This window comes from Squalius cephalus (assembly GCF_949319135.1).
Source record: "Squalius cephalus genome assembly, chromosome: 22".
Taxonomy (NCBI): domain Eukaryota; kingdom Metazoa; phylum Chordata; class Actinopteri; order Cypriniformes; family Leuciscidae; genus Squalius; species Squalius cephalus.
The window spans coordinates 4,151,593-4,170,914 of NC_137143.1; the positions used below are offsets into that span (position 1 = coordinate 4,151,593).

At 37.9% G+C, this 19,322-nt stretch overlaps 1 protein-coding gene across 2 annotated transcripts in view; it reads left to right on the forward strand.

Annotated features, from left to right (window-relative positions):
* Positions 1-19,322, forward strand: part of mapk14b (mitogen-activated protein kinase 14b) — a 37,858-nt gene that overhangs the window by 5,700 nt on the left and 12,836 nt on the right. For both annotated transcript variants that reach the window (XM_079857383.1, XM_079857384.1), the window contains exons 2-5: positions 6,080-6,209; positions 9,824-9,882; positions 16,982-17,093; positions 18,258-18,287. In XM_079857383.1, coding sequence (XP_079713509.1) covers positions 6,080-6,209; positions 9,824-9,882; positions 16,982-17,093; positions 18,258-18,287 — 331 coding nt within the window. The remainder of the gene's footprint in view (positions 1-6,079; positions 6,210-9,823; positions 9,883-16,981; positions 17,094-18,257; positions 18,288-19,322) is intronic.

Below are 19,322 nucleotides of genomic sequence, written 5' to 3' on the forward strand. Positions count from 1 at the left end.
GCGCATAAGGTCTTATAGACCAAATCCACATACAGACACCAGGCTTTAAACACGTTTTTTTCTGCTGTAAAATTTGGCATTTTAACATGGGGGAGATACAGATTTGACTCACTTCTGACAACAGCCTCAAGCGGCCAGTCAACGAATTGCAGTTTAACTCACTTCCGTGTTGGTTTCAAGAGAGAGACGGGGAGGTTGCCGCTTGGTTCAGTCAGAGCTGTGTGTGATCGAGTGCAGGGCAGAAGGACAGGAACGCAGCGGTCGAGTCACGGCGCTCTTCGGCGGAAACTCCTTTGGTCTACTTCCGTCCTGTTTTTCTTGCCTTGGCACTATTTCTTCATGATCTAGATAAGGTCGAACTGAAGACACAACTGTCTCCCTGGCTACTGTGTTAAAGGCACATTCTGGTTTCAATATGTAAAATAGTTTTACTTCATTCATGAAAATAACAAAAATAGAGTTTACAGAGTCAGACTCTCATTGAAAATGCTTTTTAAATGTTTTTTTTTTTTTTTGAAAATTTATTGGAATGGATGAGTCAAAGTTATTTTTGGTGGTATTCAAAATGAACGTTGATATGACCACACATACACTGTAAAGTTTCAGGATATAAAGTTCATTCCGTAAAATAAGGGGTTTTTGATGATTGATTTTTGAATCAATATGTGAAACTGAGTCAGATTTAAAGTCAGAATGACACCGAAATTGCTATCATCTTTTCTTCTTTATTGTGACTATATTATTATATTGAATGTCCCTCACTTTACAAAAACACGCACGCATACACTACGTGATGTATTAAAATGCATTAAGAATCCCCCCAATATTCAAGAAAATGTGGCAAAAATACCTCCGTATGTCTTTTATATTTATAGAATTTAATATAGTTAATCAATATCCCACGAAGAGTGCCGTTTTTCTCCAAATATCAGCATGATTAATGTGATATTGATTTTATACAACAGTTCAATAAACAAAAAGTTAATTTTAAAGGGGACCTATTACGCCCCTTTTTACAAGATGTAATATCTTGCAGGCGTCTATGAAGTTTCAACTCAAAATACCCCACAGATCATTTATTAAACCATGTTGCAAATGATTTTTGAGTGGAAGGAAAAAAGGAAAAACATGCTTTTTTTTTTGTGCATGTATCTTTAAATGCAAATGAGCTGGTGTTTCCCAGAAGAGGGCGGAGCCTGTGCAACTCGTGCTTCAGACACTTCGCCAGAAACTAAAACATCTGTTTGGTTTTGATTATCATTGCAGTTCTTCATCATGAAAGTTTATTATCAGCATGCATTTTAAAGCCGTATCAGTGAACTTCTGATATATGGTTTTCTGAGCCGCTTCGGATCATGAATCACGGATCAACTACGATCCCTATTCTTGACATCGCATATCCTGCGATTGTGGATGCGCACATCGCGATATCGATGCTAAAACGATACATCGCGCAGTGAACATTATCGATAAAAGCCAAGAAAACCTCTGATGATCTTTGAATGTTTATAGGCTGTTCATGGTTTTTGAGTTAAAGGGATAGTTCACTTTGAAATTAAATTTTGGTATGTTTTAGCTTACCTTTCCCCATCGTCCAAATTAAACAATTCCCCATCGTAAGTACACATTGATGGCCTAAGACACGAAACGAGCGGTTTGTGTGAGAAAACGAACAGTATTTATATCGTTTTTAACTCTTGTACACAGCCACGTCCAAGTGATCTGAGGGCGCGGGCGCTTCCTAGTGTGTGACGTGTACGCAGACTGGTGCATAGATATATACACTAGAATAGATGCCGCCTTGCCTACGGCATTCGTTCCAATGAACTGCCGTAGCCAAGGCGACATCTAGTGTATATATATCTATGTACCAGTCTGCGCACACGTCACACACCAGGATGCGCGAGCGCCCTCAGATCACTTGGACGTGGCTGTGTACAAGAGTTAAAAACGATATAAATACTGTTCGTTTTCTCACACAAACTGCTCGTTTCGTGTCTTAGGCCATCAATGTGTACTTACGATGGGGAATTGTTTTAATTTGGACTCTGTGCATGCTCTTTGAGACCGTGACCACAGACCTGCATGATATGACTGTCAGACAAGAACGGTTTGATCTAAAAATATCAAAATTGAAACTACGGCGGAAAAAAAGACACCTACATCTTGGATGCCCTTGAGGTAAGCTAAAACATACCAAAATTTAATTTCAAAGTGAACTATCCCTTTAACACAGAGGAAAGCCTGAGGCTCTAAATGCTAATCTCTGTGTCCAGTACGAGCAGTTTGATAGAGAAATGGGACTTTTCCTGTGCTCTGCGGTGGTTTCCCATGTTTCACAATCAGCACTGAGTCATTGGCTCGACTCTCGCTCTACTAGATCTTTCTGTTGGATTAGACCCAGCATGCATGTAGAACACCAGTCCCGTACCGGTGTGCTGTGCAGATATCACTGGCTAACCGTACCTAATGTTAGTCTGTAGCCGTCTGTTCACAATGCGTGTAAGTCTATATCTCCCTTAAACACCACACCCATGAGCGTGTGCAGTGGAGAGACTTCAGCAATGCCTCGATCCCTCGTCCTGCTAGTTTGAGTCACGCACTGCTCGTTATGTAAGAGTCTAGAAGAGAAACATTACTACAAGACTCAACTATAAAGCGGTGCGGATTTTGACCTCACTGTTGGCATTGTGTGTCTGTCAAAACTCTAGCATGTCTGAGCGTGATTTATCTTAGTAAGTCATTTCAATACTTTTGCGTCACAAAGATTTGCATGTGTTCCTGTGTGGCAACACGTTTTTCCAAGGGTGTGATCTTTTTACAAATTGATATTACTAGTTTACAATATGTTTTAATGTATTTTTGATCAAATAACTGCAACCTTAGTGAACAAACATTTACAAAATATATATACAGTGTCTTAGTGTTATTTAGTTTTCTAATATTTTGAATTTAGCTTTTGTATATATTTGTTAGTTTCCATGATCATTTTTATGTGCTTTTGTCATTTTATTAGTCTAAAAACATGTAATAAGGTTTATCTATTATAAAATTATTATTTTTTTATTTAGTTATGGTTTTCCCAGTTAATAATTTCAGTACTTCAACTTAAACATATTTCTGTTTATTGCCAAGGCATAATTTTTACATTTTTTCAACTAATATTTCAATTAACGGAGTGTTTTTAATAGTTTTAATTTTTAGCTAACCATAATAAACCCTATGTGTATTTTGTATGTATATGCATACAAAAGTTTTACCCACAGTTTCATATTAGCATGATTGCTGAAGGATCATGTGATGATGCTGAAAATTCAGCTTTGATCACAGGAATAAATGGTTTAATTGTTAATTTTAGAGTGCATGTTTGTTGTGCTGTAAATGGCTATTCTTTCCATTATGGTGTCTTGTGGGTTTGTGTGTGACAGTGTGTTATTATTTGTCTGGGCGGGCAGACACTTTGGCGAGGTGTGTTCTTTGGAGAACGGTAACTCAGGCTCCTTCCATCTGTGAAACTGGCCTACTTACACTTCCTGGAAAGCCTGTTGGCTCTCCTGACCGCAGAAGCCGGAGTCACTGCTCTTCCATTGTTCCAGCGCGTATGTGGAAAACGGAATTGGGGCCGGAGGCTGTTTGGCATGATGACCGTTTTCTTAGCCATGCTTTGTGAATTGAGCAGATGTTTTGTAATGTGGATGATTGGTTGAAATTGTACATAAGAATTACACATGAATATTCTTATATTAATAAAAAATATTTAAAGGAACACGCCGACTTTTTGGGACTTCATCTTACTCACCGTATCCCCCAGAGTTAGACAAGTCCATACATACCCTTCTCATCTCCATGCGTGCCGTAACTCTGTCTGACACACCCACCGCTAGCCTAGCTTAGCACAAAGACTGGAGGTAAATGGCTCCAGCTAGCATACAGCTCCCAATAAGTGACAAAATAACGGCAACATTTTCCTATTTACATGTTGTGATTTGTATAGTCACAGCGTGTACAAATAACATGGTCACATGAGACACAGCCATTTTCTAATATACATACTGGGAACTATATTCTCAGAAGGCGAAGCACTGCTACTTCTGCGGAGTGATTTATTAGCTGGAGCTGTTTACCTCCAGTCTTTGTGCTAAGCTAGGCTAGCGGTGGGTGAGTCAAGCCTAGCTACCAGCGGAGCTAACTGGTAGATCAGACTCTTACCGTATCCGGTCGGTCGGCAAAACAGCAAAAACGTCCTTCTTGCAAAGGAACGATTCGAGCTCCGTCTTCTGTTCCTCTTTTAGATAAAAAGCCAAGTCTAACTCATTCATTGTAGCGGACAAAGCCGTTTCAAACAACTGGTGTTCATCCATAGCCATCTTGCAATGTTAACTAATGACTTGGACGTCACAGCGCTGTCGTCATCTCACCTCTGGCCCGCCTATATCAGATAACCCGATGTGATTGGTGCAGCTCGGATACAAGGGCATATTTAATGAGCATCATTACTCGACACCAGAGTAACTCGCTGAGCAAATTCAGCTTGTGCTCTCGCGAGAACTCTGGATTACCAGGGTACTAATACGGTACATTTATTCACCACATCTGATCATTTATGCGGTTTTATTTGATGTCATACATGTAACACATTTTCAGCACAAATGCTTTAATAGTTAATTTTACAGATTTAAACCTATTTGGAATCCCCACAATCTCAGATAGGGGAGCGCGGGGCACAATGTAACACACTTGTTTTAAATACTTCCACACATAGCATGATGAAACATGGTGCATTTACTATTTGCACTATCAACAACATATAGAGAAAAAATTGTGCCAAAATTATTACTTTTTTGGAAGATATCCAGACCAGACGTTTATTAAACCATAGCAAAAGTAAATTTCTTACTTAAATTAATTTTTCATCTCTATTTTTTGTTTATTTAAAATTAGACAAATCTGATATTATTTTAATCTCCAATATGTTATTTAACGGTTGATATAGTTCTTTAATGCTTCATTAGCAGAAGACACTCGCAGGGATTAAGTCCCAGTTGTGCAGGTGGGGCATGTTGTCTCACTGCGTTACAATGTGCCCCTATTAGAAATATGCTATTCTATTCTATACTTTTATTAATTCTATTGAGAAAACATGAGAAAAAGGTGAATAAAGACTGAGAGTCAATGTCCAGAAATTACTAATTATTTATTTGTTTTGAACTATGTTGTATAGCTGTGTTTTCCTGTGTTCGTAGTCAAAACTTTATATTTAATTATTAAAAAAAGCCATTATTTTATATGAAAAAGTTAATAATTGTATTTTATTTAGAAAATATTTTAGTTTGTGTTGTATTTTTTTTTTTTTTTTATTAGATCAGATAGCATTTTAATCTATCATAGGGTCATGTTACAATGTACCTCACCTATGGGGCATGTTGTCACATTTCACTTCCATTCTTTCAGGGTATATCAAGAAAAAAGTATATACTGTATTAATAAAACAAAACCACTTAATTGTACTTGACGTGTGTGAAAAAAGAAATACTCTGAACCCTAAGTAGATTTACACAAACTGAGAAAGTCAAAAAGTGCTACTTTGTGCCTCGCTCTCCCCCTACACTTTTCCTAGCATCATTTTTTCTTAAATATGTCCTTGTACGTGGACAGAGGCAAATCATATAAAACTGGAAAATTGCTAATAGCAAAGATCAGTCTTTCCACCATCTGTATCCGCCACTGCAGTGGCTGAGAGGAGGATGCTGATATTTAAGGCTTTCCAAACAAAGCATTCTGTGTTATTTATTAAATCTAGATGGTTGTAAGAAGTCACGTTTTTGGAGGAGGGAGGTTTATGAGAATCTCATTTGCATATGATGATTCATGTTCTTACTCTTGCTGTATGAAACTAACCCACTTTTATTATGGTAACGGAGCATTTTATGCTTTTAAAACCAGTTCTTCCAGCTTTTTAGGGATGTTCTTCTTGATTCTTTCCTACAACATCACTGCTTGTGAAACCAGGAGTCTCCTGTAATCTTGTGGCCTGCGATGTTGATCGAATCCATAACATGGTGTTGTTTTTTTTCCACAGCTCCGCGTTGGACGCAAAGACGGGCTTGAGGGTCGCAGTCAAGAAGCTGTCCCGGCCCTTCCAGTCCATCATCCACGCCAAGCGCACATACAGAGAACTGCGGCTGCTGAAACACATGAAACACGAGAATGTAAGAAAGATGTTTTAGCTGCTCTTTCTTCCACCTTCAGATACAGTATGAGTCCTCTTTTGACAGGATTGCGCTGACTGTATTTCTAAAGTTCTCACTCATGATCTGTGATTTCTTCTCCTTCCACTTTCATGTCTATTAAGCAACCTCACATCCTCTGCCAGCACAGATCCCAGCGGGGGATTCATCTGTGCATTATGAAACTCTATTGATTATTGTCTGAGAGCTAATGAGGGCGTGGGGAGAGATTATTGTGCTGCATTCCCTGCAACGTCATAAATGCATAATGTGAAATATTTGCTTTTTAAAACAGTTTTGTGACAGATCTCTGTAATGCTTTGTTCAAAATGCCGAAGTCAAAGGTCCAAAGTGCATTTAAGAGCTGCTGTTTTTCAGCAGGCATGCAGTAGTTCCTATGCGATTTTCTTATTTATTGCCTGTTTTTGTCAAGGTACTCTCCGTGTTTTGGCATAGAAAAAAAAACACCCTTCATTTTTTTGCGTTCTGGCCAGAGTCCACGAATCTGTGCTGCCTCTGTTTGAGCGTGGGTGAAACTCTATGCTGGATCACAGCCACCTACTCGCTCTATTCCCCTCTCTCTCTCTGTCTCTCTCTCTCTGTCTCTCTCTCCCTCCACTTTCCTTCATGCACGCACTTTCGGGTTCCCTGGCGCTGTCTGTCTGTCTCTCTGTCTCACAGATGTTAATGTTTAATAACCCTCAAATCCCTGAACAGATCGGCTCTTCAAACATCAATCTTCCTTTTTCATATTGAAACCAGTGGCAACAACTGGCACTCGAGCTGCGAGTTTTTGCTCTATTTTCTTTGTGTGCAGCGAAATATGATCCGTAACCTATTTATCGACACTATCTTTCACAATATAGGCTAAGTAACATAAAATACTGTACTGGAGCGAACTTAGCCTGGTAATACCAAACTCTGCTACTTCGCTTTGCTTCGTAGACAGAGTCTGGCATGGCATAATTGAAAAGCGTTTTCTTTCTCGCGGGGGGGCGCTTGTCTGAAGTTTAAAATCATTGGTTACCCCGTAAGCCAATCACATAACGTTTGGTTATGGCGTGTGTTATGCGCAGGCTCAGCCACATCTAACTTCCACTGTAAACACATGTATGATGCGAAAACAAAACCATCGAGCGAAATACCGGAGTGAACATGGCTGTGAACGACTTTTGCAGGTTAAGTTAAGTAAATCTACGCATCCACGGTACAATCAGCGTGTACGTCACGGCTCTCAGCCCGCCCTCTGTTCGCTGATTGGCCGGCTGTTTTCAGGCCGGAGGAAAATGGGGAAAATGGACGCTATCTCAGACTGAGTACAGAAGCGAACTGAAATTGAGCGAAAGTACGAAGTCTGACGTAGTCAGGCTAGAGCGAACTATCTGCCCACTTATTACACACGAACAACAGATTCTCATTAAATCTGACTGAATCCAGATGATGAAAGTCATTTATTGTGACACTTTGGAGATTTGGAGACATGTAAATTATTTTTATAATTTTTTATTATTGATCTATAGCATTTGTTATGAAAAGTTAGGGGTGTGATGGTTAGTATATAACCGTGAGACCGACGGTTATAGTTGAACACCGTCATTAGATCTATATAACTGCCAAAACCGTGTTATTAAAATATTTTTTACAAACATTTTTTTATCATAGAGAATGTTTAAACACTAATTAAAAACAATTGTTAACAGTCTGTGTCATTAATGGTCTACGTCGTTTCCAACTGTATTCTTTGCCAAGTACCAACGCAAGTTTTGTTTTGTAAATCATCAGACATGATTTTTACCACTTCATTAACTTTTTCTTTGTAGAAAGCCTTTCTTTAAAGCGAATTTCGTAATATAGTAGACAATATAATAACCGTGACATTGAGGCGCCAGCGCGCCGCGTTCACTTGCATTGCATTGTTAAAAGCCTTTCTTTAAAGCGAATTTCGTTTTTTACAAATTGTATCTTAATTTTAATAAATGTTTCATCAACCAATTGCATGTATTTAATAAATAAAAAGCAAATGACAATATAATAACCGTGACATGGATGCGCCGGTGCGCTGCGTTCACTTGCATTGCATTGTGAACTAGAGCGGATCTCATCGTAAATGAATGAAACTCAGCGTAGGCCTATGCCTCATACATTAGCATTAAATATCTTTGCTGCATCCTTTCTAGAACAGACAAGGGCTTTCTTGCGGCTCGCATCAGCAGAGCATTGCATCGTCCATAGACCGCAAAACAATCGGCGGATGGCGGGCGGGTGCGGCTTTGAAATTTGGTCAAAAAACGCTGGTGCGGATGATGAGTTTTGTGATGCGGTTGCGGATGAAATAATACCCCATCCGCGTATCTCTATTGATAACAACATTGAACACTACACAAATATTCATTATATTTTTTTTAATTTAGGTGATCAAATAGCTAATCAGTGTCTGCTCGTTTATTCAAACTAAATTGTCCTATAACAGAATTGTCCTATAATTCTTGTGCTTAAATGGTTTAAAACCACATTAAAATGAGCTCACAGGAATCGATAAGCGGAATCAAATGTTGAATTTTATATAATTAATACATTTTGTATAATTTTAACTTTAATTTTTAAAGGTTTTTTTTTTTTTTTTTTTTTTTTTGATTCCCAACTCTTTTCATGATGATCAAGTTTGTAATTAATTCTCAATGACACACTCCTTAAACTTAAAGATTTTTTTTTAATAAATGCTCTTCTTTTGATCTTTCGATTCATCAAAGAATCCTAAAAAATGCATCCCGTTTTGACAAAAATATGAAGCAGCACAACTTTTCAACATTGATGATAGTCAGAAATGTTTCTTGAGCATCAAATCACCATATTAGAATGATTTATGAAGGATCATGTGACATTGAAGACTTTATCACAGGAATAAATTACACTTTAAAGTAGCCTATATTCAAATGGAAAACAGTTCATTTCAATTGTAATATTTAAAATAAAAATTTGATCAAATAAATGCAGCCTTGGTGAGCAGAAGAGACGTCTTTCAAAAAAACGTTATACCTACCTTAAACGTTTGAACAATTGGGTAATTAATCAGTCATCATTTTGCTGAAACACTGACGATGGCCAAGGTTCATGCATGTTACCATGGGCAGAAGTGCATCAACAGTTTAACCAGAATAAAATGTACCATCTCAGAGAGAGAGAGAGAGAGAGACAGAGAGAGAGAGAGAGAGAGAGACATAGAGAGAGAGACACAGAGAGAGTGAGAGAGAAAGTGAGAGAGAGAGAGAGAGAGAGAGAGAGAGAGAGGTGATGCCCACACAAAATATAAATGAGTGTAACAGAGGATGTTCTCAAGTGGAAGCAACACCTCTCACTCTGTGTGCTGCTTCCTCTGAGGGGAACCGCAATGGGCCGCATGCTTACCAACAGCAGAAAACAACTTCAGTCAGGACACATGATGAAGAGCAGCTAATGTGTTTACTGTACAGTCTGTTCAGTGTGTGTGCTCAGTTGAAGTGCACACTCATGCAATAGAGCAAAAACACTTCTTTAAATGATTTGACCGTAATCTTGAAATGTTGCTGTGATTCAGACTAATTGTCTCCTTGTTGCAGGTAATTGGTCTTCTAGATGTTTTCTCGCCCGCGACCAGTCTAGAAGAATTCAATGACGTGTGAGTATTTGCTTCATTTCTACACGGTTAATGTGAACCTTTTTTTTGTCCTATCAGGCACATTTCGGGCCACCTTGCACTTCTGAAACATGCAAAAAAAAAATGTATGTTCATGAAACATGTTCATAGCAGGCTCTTCACGATATACAGTACTGTGCAAAAGTCTTAGGCATGTTAATACCCCCCCCCAAAGAAAATGGTTGTAAGTCAGTTATTTATATCTTTTGCTGTAGTGTGTCAGTAGGAAATATCAGTTTACATTTCCAAACATTCTTTTTGCCATTAATTGTAATAATCCAGTGAGATTTGTGTATGCACAAGGAGTCTGACAACAGCCGGTCTGATCTGATCTCACCATCATCGAGTCCGTCTGTGATTACATGAAGAAACAGAAGAAACTGAGACAGACTAAATCCAGAAGAACTGCGGGAACGTCTCCGAGACGCTTGAAGAAACCTTCCTGCAAAGCTACAGTACTGTGAAAAGTCCTGGCACTTGTGTTAAAATGCTGTAAAGTGAGAATGCTTTCAAAAATAAAATCACAAATTGAATTTATTTATGATTTAACTTCTATTAACTAATTCAAATCAATATTTGGTGTAACGACCCTTTGCGTTTAAAACGGCTTTTGTCCAGGTACACTTGCGCATAGTTTTTCAGAAAGCTTTGCAGGAAGGTTTCTTCAAGCGTCTCGGAGACGTTCCCGCAGTTCTTCTGGATTTAGTCTGTCTCAGTTTCTTCTGTTTCTTCATGTAATCACAGACGGACTCGATGATGGTGAGATCAGATCAGACCGGCTGTTGTCAGACTCCTTGTGCATACACAAATCTCACTGGATTATTACAATTAATGGCAAAAAGAATGTTTGGAAATAGGGCTGGGCGGTATGACGGTATATATCGTTACCGCGGTAGAAAATGTCAACCGTAACAGATTTTTTTATTCCGTGATACCGCGACATGTAAATAAGTGGGCGTGGTTAACTCACATGCAGCGTGCGTGAGACTGAGACACTGCGATTTGTCAAAGAAACATGGAGAAAGTAGATCAAGAGGATCCACAAAGGAATTACGTTTTCTAAAGGGTTGTTGTTAACGTGATATTTCGGGGAGAAAGGCGCAGCAATCAAGACAAGAGCAGTGCAGCACCAGTAGGCTACAGTTTAGAGGAGTGCACGATCGCAACGGGGAAAGCATGAAGCTTACTTGACAATTCAACAGTTTGTATATCAATATCGTAACGAATAGAAATAACATTAAATAATGTATAGTTAACTGCATGACATCTTTCTGTCTCTTATGTATAGTTACTTTTTAAACACGAAACTCGCATTCAGCATGACGCCCGAGCGGTTGCCGTGGTGATGAACAACCTGCTTGTTAAAGCGAATGTATCATCCTGTATCTGAGGCAAAATTACTAAATATGCAGCGCGAGTTATATATTTCTAACTCCAAACAATTGGCCACTGAAACAGCTGATAAAATCTTCCTTTGATTCAATGCGTGATTAGAACTTGTCACTCAAATTAACCGATCGCATTTTACTGATGCAAAAGACGCGCGCGTGCACACGCACTGAGAGGGCGCGCGATGTGTCGGAGTTCACGGGCTATGTAAAATAATGGCGCAGTTACAAGGTGTGTATAATTTACACACTACTTAGTCAACACTAGTAACAGTAGCTGCTGTTCGATTTTTATACTGCTGTTCTCCTCACTTGTTATGAACTTGTTGAACTTGACACTTCTGAACCTCGGGTTGCCAGATATCACAAAAAGAACAAAACAAGCCCTTTAAAAGCAGACATGGCAAAAATGTACCGGGAAAACATTTAAACATAACTAGTATCTACTAATATCCTACCAAATTAAAAGGAAGTAACTAATTTATTATGAATAGAATAGTTCAATATAAAATATTCAGATATTATAAACTGATTGATGAAGTAAAGCAATAACATGAGATTGAAAAATTATTCAGCAACACTTTATTTAAAGTTGAATTGCACCGTCCTATGTTGTATTTATTATCAATCAGTTGGGGACAGTTCATCTAAAAGTTGATGAGAGTGTTTAGCTATTAAAAATAGTTTACCAAAGAAATAATTTACCAAAGAAATAATTTACCAAATAAAAGAAAAAGAAAATTCAAACAAAGTACTTTTAATTTCTAAAGTATTTGGGTTTATTTATTATACAAAGACCTTTTTGACGATTTTTCGAGAATAACTACATAAATAAATAACTATATCGTGAAATATATCGTTACCGTGAAATAAAATTAGTCATACCGTGAAACAGAATTTTGGTCATACCGCCCACCCCTATTTGGAAATGTAAACTGATATTTCCTACTGACACACTACAGCAAAAGATATAAATAACTGACTTAAAACCATTTTCTTTGGGGGGGGGGGGGGGGGTGTAGGTGTAGGTGTAGGTGTCTCCTTCACAACCCCGCATTGCTCAATAAAAGCTTAATTAGATGTAGCCCTGATGATGCGGCATGTGTCGAAGGGCCTGTTCAATCCGGAAGCGTTCGAGCTCCTTGCATCCAGTTGTCAAAGTGATAATCAGAAAGCAGCAGCGTTTGCTTCCCGTCGAGTTCTGCTCCGGGAGAGGGAAAGAACATCGTGGCTGTGCACGTGTTGGGAATATCCGTAGTTACCATGGCAACAGGCTTCATCTGCTCGGCATAATTTCCTCGTGGCACACAGGCAATAACCTGCAAACTGTTATTGCCTCATATAGCTGCCTCGAAATAATCATAACACAAACAATAGAATAATCGCTCATCCAGGGAATTATAGATAAAAATGTATTGCCTTGGCATATGAGATGTCGTAATTATGAAATTTTGGCCAATTAATTGTCATGCTAATAATTATTTTGTGTCACTTGCTTTGTAAGCTTAATGCACACACATACCTGTATAATCTTGAGGCAGAATATAATTATTAATTATCAATAGTTATTAATACAAAAGATTATGAATAATAATAATTATTATTGTAAATATTACAGGACATTTTTTTAATGGTGTTCATTTGATTGACTTCAGTTCACTTTTCACTCATGCTGATATTTTCTGGAGCTCAACCATTATATGATAATTTCATATATTTTAATGTTATTTGTGTTGTGAATATTAGAATCTAGTGTATCAACACATTTCTGTCCTAAATTCTTTAGTGTCATGCATCATTTTATGGTGGTCTGACTTATAAAAAATATTTGCCATTATACCGAAACACTTCCCGATGCATGTTTGTTTTATTTATATTTTCATTCACAACTCTACATAACTCACTACTGCATTTCTATATTATTGTTAAATTCCATTATTATGAAACGTGTGACTGAAATTTAAAGTTCACATTCATTTTAATTGCAAAGTTGCACACTTGTATTTGCCCAATTACTGTTATAAACCTCATAATAAGAGGTTATTAAAGGTGCTCTAAGCGATGTCATATATTTTTTAGGCTTAAACATTTTTTTTGTCACTTACAGCAAACATCTCCTCACTGGAGAGCTGCCTGTCCCCTGAACACACTGTAAAAAAAAGCGGTCTCTGTAGACAGCCCAGGCTCCACAAACGGCAACAAAAACAAACTGGCACAGCCTGGACCACGAAACATAACAAACAGTGTTCCAGCCAATAACTGACAAGAATGATTTGGGGGTGGGGGGGTTAGTGAGTGTGCACATGAAGGAGGGAGTGGAGGAGAGAGAAGCATGAAGAGGGAAGTTAGCTTGAGGAGAGATGTCCTAGACAACGACTAACGTTAGAATTATATTCTCTTGAATTTTGATATGGCCGACACACGACCAAAGAGACGATGTTCCAATGAACAAATAGCAAAGAAGAGGGAAAAGGAGAAGGAACGTGCGAAGTCCTGAATTTACATAGGAAAAGCCTTCGACTCGTTCATGACTGTTTCAGGAAGCACGGAAGGGAGGGGGAGGGGACGGGATGAGGAAGAGGGAGGGTCGAGCTAACCTCCGTTTGTTTGACAATACTTCGAACGTCAACAAGAATTGACGTCACCCAACATCGCTTAGAGCAGCTTTAAAAAGATACTGATAAGAACATTAACCAACAATGAGTCACCCAGCTGCCGCAAGCCAGTGATTATAGTTATTAAAGTTTTAAATATGGATATTTTTCTTACAAAACCCCATCGCAGAGTCGTATGGGTTATGATGGTGAATGCGCTTTTTGGAGCTTCAAAAACTCGAGCTCTATTCAATGCCATTACAAAGCTGGGAAGAGCTTTGTAATATAACTCCGACTGTGTTGGACTGAAAGAAGAAAGTTGTACACAGATAGAATGGCTTAAGGGCGAGTTAATTATGGGGTAATTTTCATTTTTGGGTGAACTGTTCCTTTAAGGCCTCTCTGTGCTTGCACAAAATTGTGTAAAGACATAACGCAGCATAAAAGCCAGATTGAAAGACCGATTAAATCCTGCCAGTTTTATGTTCCATGTAAATGCATCTGTGCCACCTCTGAACAGCATTAAACACTGTGTAAATGCCCCTTCAGAAGCACTTCTGTGTTTCAACAGGTTACAAAAGCAAAGTGAAATCTTGAAACCTGGCTGCCCTTGATTACTAACCACACAGTCAGGGTTGAACAGTGTGAAACCTGGAACAAGACGATCCTGGATGTCACACCTGTGGCTTGGCTTGTATCGAAAACATTGTATGTCTAATGCAAAATCTGGGTCATTGATGCAAAGCCACTAGAACATGATGCATCGAAGCTAATCGGCATAAAGGTCCCATTTTAATCTCAGGGGTTCTTTAAGGACTGTTGCGCTCAGTCTCAGTATAGTTCATTTTTGTCTGGTTAGAGCCGTCTGAGGTCACGACTGCAGGGAGAGAGGAAGAAGCGCGCCGTGAGTTTCCCTGGAACAAAAGCCCCAGTGTGAGTTGTGTTTGGTTGCGAAGAGAGTGGGAACAGGAGCCTACACTGGAGGAAGGGTCTCGCTGTGCTCGTTATCAGCATCGAGCGCTTGCACAAGCACTGCAAGATGCATGGAGACAAGAGCTAAGAATACTATAATACTCCTATAAATACCTCGTCCCCGAAAAATCTCTAGGAGAATGAGTGTGAGAGCAGAGCTCGGGGGCAAGAGGGAGGAGAGCATTTGGCAAGAGATATTTCTGAACCGCATGTATCCATATACTTGAGTATCTGCCGTGCAAACGACTCTGCTATGGAAGACGTTTTCACTATGGTCTGGTTGTTTCACCCCTCGTGCTTACGCAAAGCGCTCATGCTTAAGGTTAATGATACGGCTCATGGCCGGGTCAAACGAGCGGCTCTTGGATTCCTCTCACAGTTCAGAAGAGCTTTCGGCAGGCGACCCTGTGCCCAGCTGGCTCCGCACCAGACACATTCCACAAGCGGATTGGTTGTACACTACAGTGTGTGTTCTAGGTTAAAGGGATAGTTCCCCCAAAAATGAAAATTCTGTCATTAATTACTCATCCTCATGTCGTTCCAAACCCGTAAGACCTTCGTTCATCTTTGGTACACAAGTGAAGATATTTTTGATGAAATCCAAGAGCTTTCTGTCCCTCCATAGACTGCAACGCAACTACAACTTTCAAGAGCCAGAAAGGTAGTAAAGACAGCGTTAAAATAGTCCATGCGACTACAGTAGTTCAAATTTAATGTTACGAACAGGGTTTAGAAATTAACTAAAAATCGACTGTGGCGTGTAACGCTGTCAAATCACTGGCCAGTTTGGTGTTACTTATTATGTTTACTCACTTTGCTGGGGAAGTTCGTGGAAACCAAATCTGCGCAAATTTAGCGCAAATAGCGCATATCTGGCTTACTTGAACAAATGTCACCACGCAAAAAATAACGGCTCGCTTGTTCATTTGCATTGAAGCAATAGCAAAGATTAAAAAGCATTTGGTTAACAGAAAAGACATTTTTATTTTCCAACATCCTAAAATTATTATTTATTTTTTTGATGTTCTTTGTATGGTATTGATCTGTCCACCTAAAACACATTTTTGGTGGAAAGGATGAGGATGAAAGAGGAAGAGAGGAGATGGCTGAATGACAGGATTTTGTTTGAATAAGAAATTAATGTATGAAATCGAAATTCTATTTTATATATATGGTTTATTTTTATTTATTTATTTATTTATTTTTCTTCTATCATTTTGATGTTTTTATTATTATTCTATGTATTCCAAGTTTTGGCAATATTGTTTTATGTACAGTCATGCCAATAAAGAGATAAGCAAGCGGTAACTTAAAAATTTAGTATCCAAATTGGCCTGTGAGTGAAAAAGTTAATTTCAAACCCTGGTTATGAAGCGATGAGAGTGTTTTTTTGTGAGCAAAAAAAACGACTTTATTCAACTATTTCTTCTTTTCCACGTCAGTCTTCTACTCTGTTTATAAACGCTCACGTGAACAGTGTGGGCCAATAATGAGGTGCCGTTCTGTATTTACAGCGTTGATATATGATGCACGATTATCAAAGTAAAATTGATCATGATATGGCTCACTGCAATTATCAGCTGAATTAGTCAAAAACAGTAGGAATGTTTTTCTGTGTGTAGGACGTTTTCCTGTAGCTCGAACAGTAGATCTTTGGCGCTTGTAATGCCAAGGTCATGGGTTCGATTCCCAGCGAAAGCAAGAACTGATAAGAATGTAAATGTGTACCTTGAAATGCAATGAAAGTCACTTTGGATAAAAACATCTCCTAAATGCATAAATGTAAATGTGGCCTGTGAAATCTCGACTCAAATGGAAACTATTTTCACTGATTAGTTACTGAAAGAGGTTTGAGTTGATTCTTCAAAAAGCACACCCAAGTGTGTACACTCAGATTTTTGCCCTCAAAGTCCTTAGAGTAAAAATAATATTTCTGCTTTTTTATTCAGATGCACTACAGCCCAAAAATCACCCCATGTCATCTTGTGAAAATTCCTCTTTTCATTTTGCAATTTGTATCCCAGGAAAACTATGATTGTGCAGCCCTTATTCATACTCTTCCTCAGTCTTCACTCTTCAGTGTCATGATCTGTGAAGTTGCTGTGTCATGATGACTTTGTTTCACAGGTATCTGGTGACTCACCTGATGGGAGCAGACCTCAACAATATTGTCAAGTGCCAGAAGCTGACAGACGATCACGTCCAGTTCCTCATTTATCAGATCCTACGAGGATTGAAGGTTAGGCCCTGCCCACTCTCTTCACTGTTGCTTTGCTGTAATTGCTCGATGTAATGGGAGCTTAAAGGAATATTCTGTGACAACATCTGTGGCAAGCCGTTGAGTAGGACTGACAGTACTCTGCTGTATGGGTTTTACTGTGGTATATACAGTATCCATGGCATTACGTGGCAGACAGACACTTGAAGTGTAGACAGCTTTACTGGCTGTAATGGGACTGATGTTTTGATCTGTTGTTTACAGTTACCAAACATTGCAACTTCACACACAATATTCTTATATATTCAGTATTCACACATACTATACAGTTCACATGAATTGCAAGCACATTTGTCTATATATCCAGTCTTATAATCGATTACTGTTCTAAATCTTGCTTTTAACTTTTTATTTTTACTTTGATTAGTGTTAAATAGTTTGAAACTTTTTTTGTACTGATGCAAGACTTCATTTTTAAGTTTTTTGTTCGTTTTTGTTTTTAAATTAATCACATATAGGCGCTAAATTGAATAAATTTAATTAAAAAGTAGACATTATTATTACTTGATTACATTTAGGGGTTCAGTTTTCAGCAAAAGTACCTGTATCAATATATATCACTCATATTGTAATATTAGATTTTGCTCATCATATGATTTTGAATAATTCCTCAGTTTACCTAAGAGAACATAAGTGTTTACTGTAATGCACTTGCAAAAGCTTAAAGCTGGTCAGTGTTATTTTCTGTGGTCAATCAACAGAAAGTACTAACAACACAAATAGTTCATCAATATTAATGGATATTCATCTATTTTTTAAATGCAGCTTATTGATCTTGTCGTGAACAATTAATCTATGTATGCGTTTCTTTTTTATTTCTTTTGACCTTGTTTCTTAGTCAAAATATCACAACTTAATCTTTTATTGAAACGACTTCCCTCTGGTGACGTTTTCTAGACTTCTCTTTTTATCCGATTGAATCCCTCTCCTTTCTTACAATCGACTTATCCTTACTTACAATATACTGTTACTTACTTATACTCCTTACTTACAATCGAAAGTATCCATCTGATACTTTTTTCCTTCACTTTTTCAATAATCCCTTTCACTCAGACGTTCAACAACGGCTTCTCATTGATCTCTGTATTTGGTTAAAGTGAGTTCATCTGTCTTTTCTCCACACAGTACATTCACTCAGCAGACATCATCCACAGAGTGAGTAACCACACTTTCTGTCCATATCTCCTTTTAATTATTCATGTATGTGTGTGTGTGTATATAACATAATATAAATATATATATATATATATATGTATACTTTTATACAGTAAAGACATTCATAATACTACAAATTGATGCTGTTCTTTCTGTTAACTTTTTATTCATCCTGAAATTTTCCACAAAAATATTAAGCAGCACAGCTGTTTTCAACATTGATAATAATAGTAAATATTTCATGAGCAGCCAATAATCATATTAGAATGATTTCTGACGGATCATGTGACACTGAAGACTGGAGTAATGATGCTGGAAATTCAGCTTTGATCAGAGAAATAAATGACATTTTAAAAATATATTCAGTTAGAAAACTGTTTTTGTTTACAAATTGTAATAATGTTTCACTATATTACTGTTTTTACTGTGTTTTTGATCAAATATGAATGCAGCCGAGCAGAAGAGACTTTAAAGTATCTTACTGACCCTAAAGCTTCAAACGGGAACGCCATGTGCATGTGTGTATATATACGGTATATATTAGCGCTGTCAAGCGATTACATTTATTTTATTTTATTACACGACGTGGAGATGAATTAATCGCAAATCAAATTTGGCTGAGAAAAAATACCCCAAGCATTTTAATCCCAAACATCAAATAGACATTACAAAAAGTAGCTTTAGAAAAAATATTTTATTTGATTCAACAAAGAATTTATTGCACATAAACTTTTAGATTTCATGTAAACTTTTAGACTTTTACATCAGGATATAGTAAATATTAGACAAACACTCGTACAAGGGCATTTTTGCCCTGATATCTTGAAGTTTAGTGCCTTTCTAACTGTATTCTGTAGGCTCCATCACAGAGTGAGTTGTTGCTCTGCTTCATGTTCGTCACCATCAACTTGAAATGTAAGATGAACTGTAGGTCTTGGGCGGGGTAGGTGTGTTAAATGCATTATAAATATACACTCACCTAAAGGATTATTAGGAACACCTGTTCAATTTCTCATTAATGCAATTATCTAATCA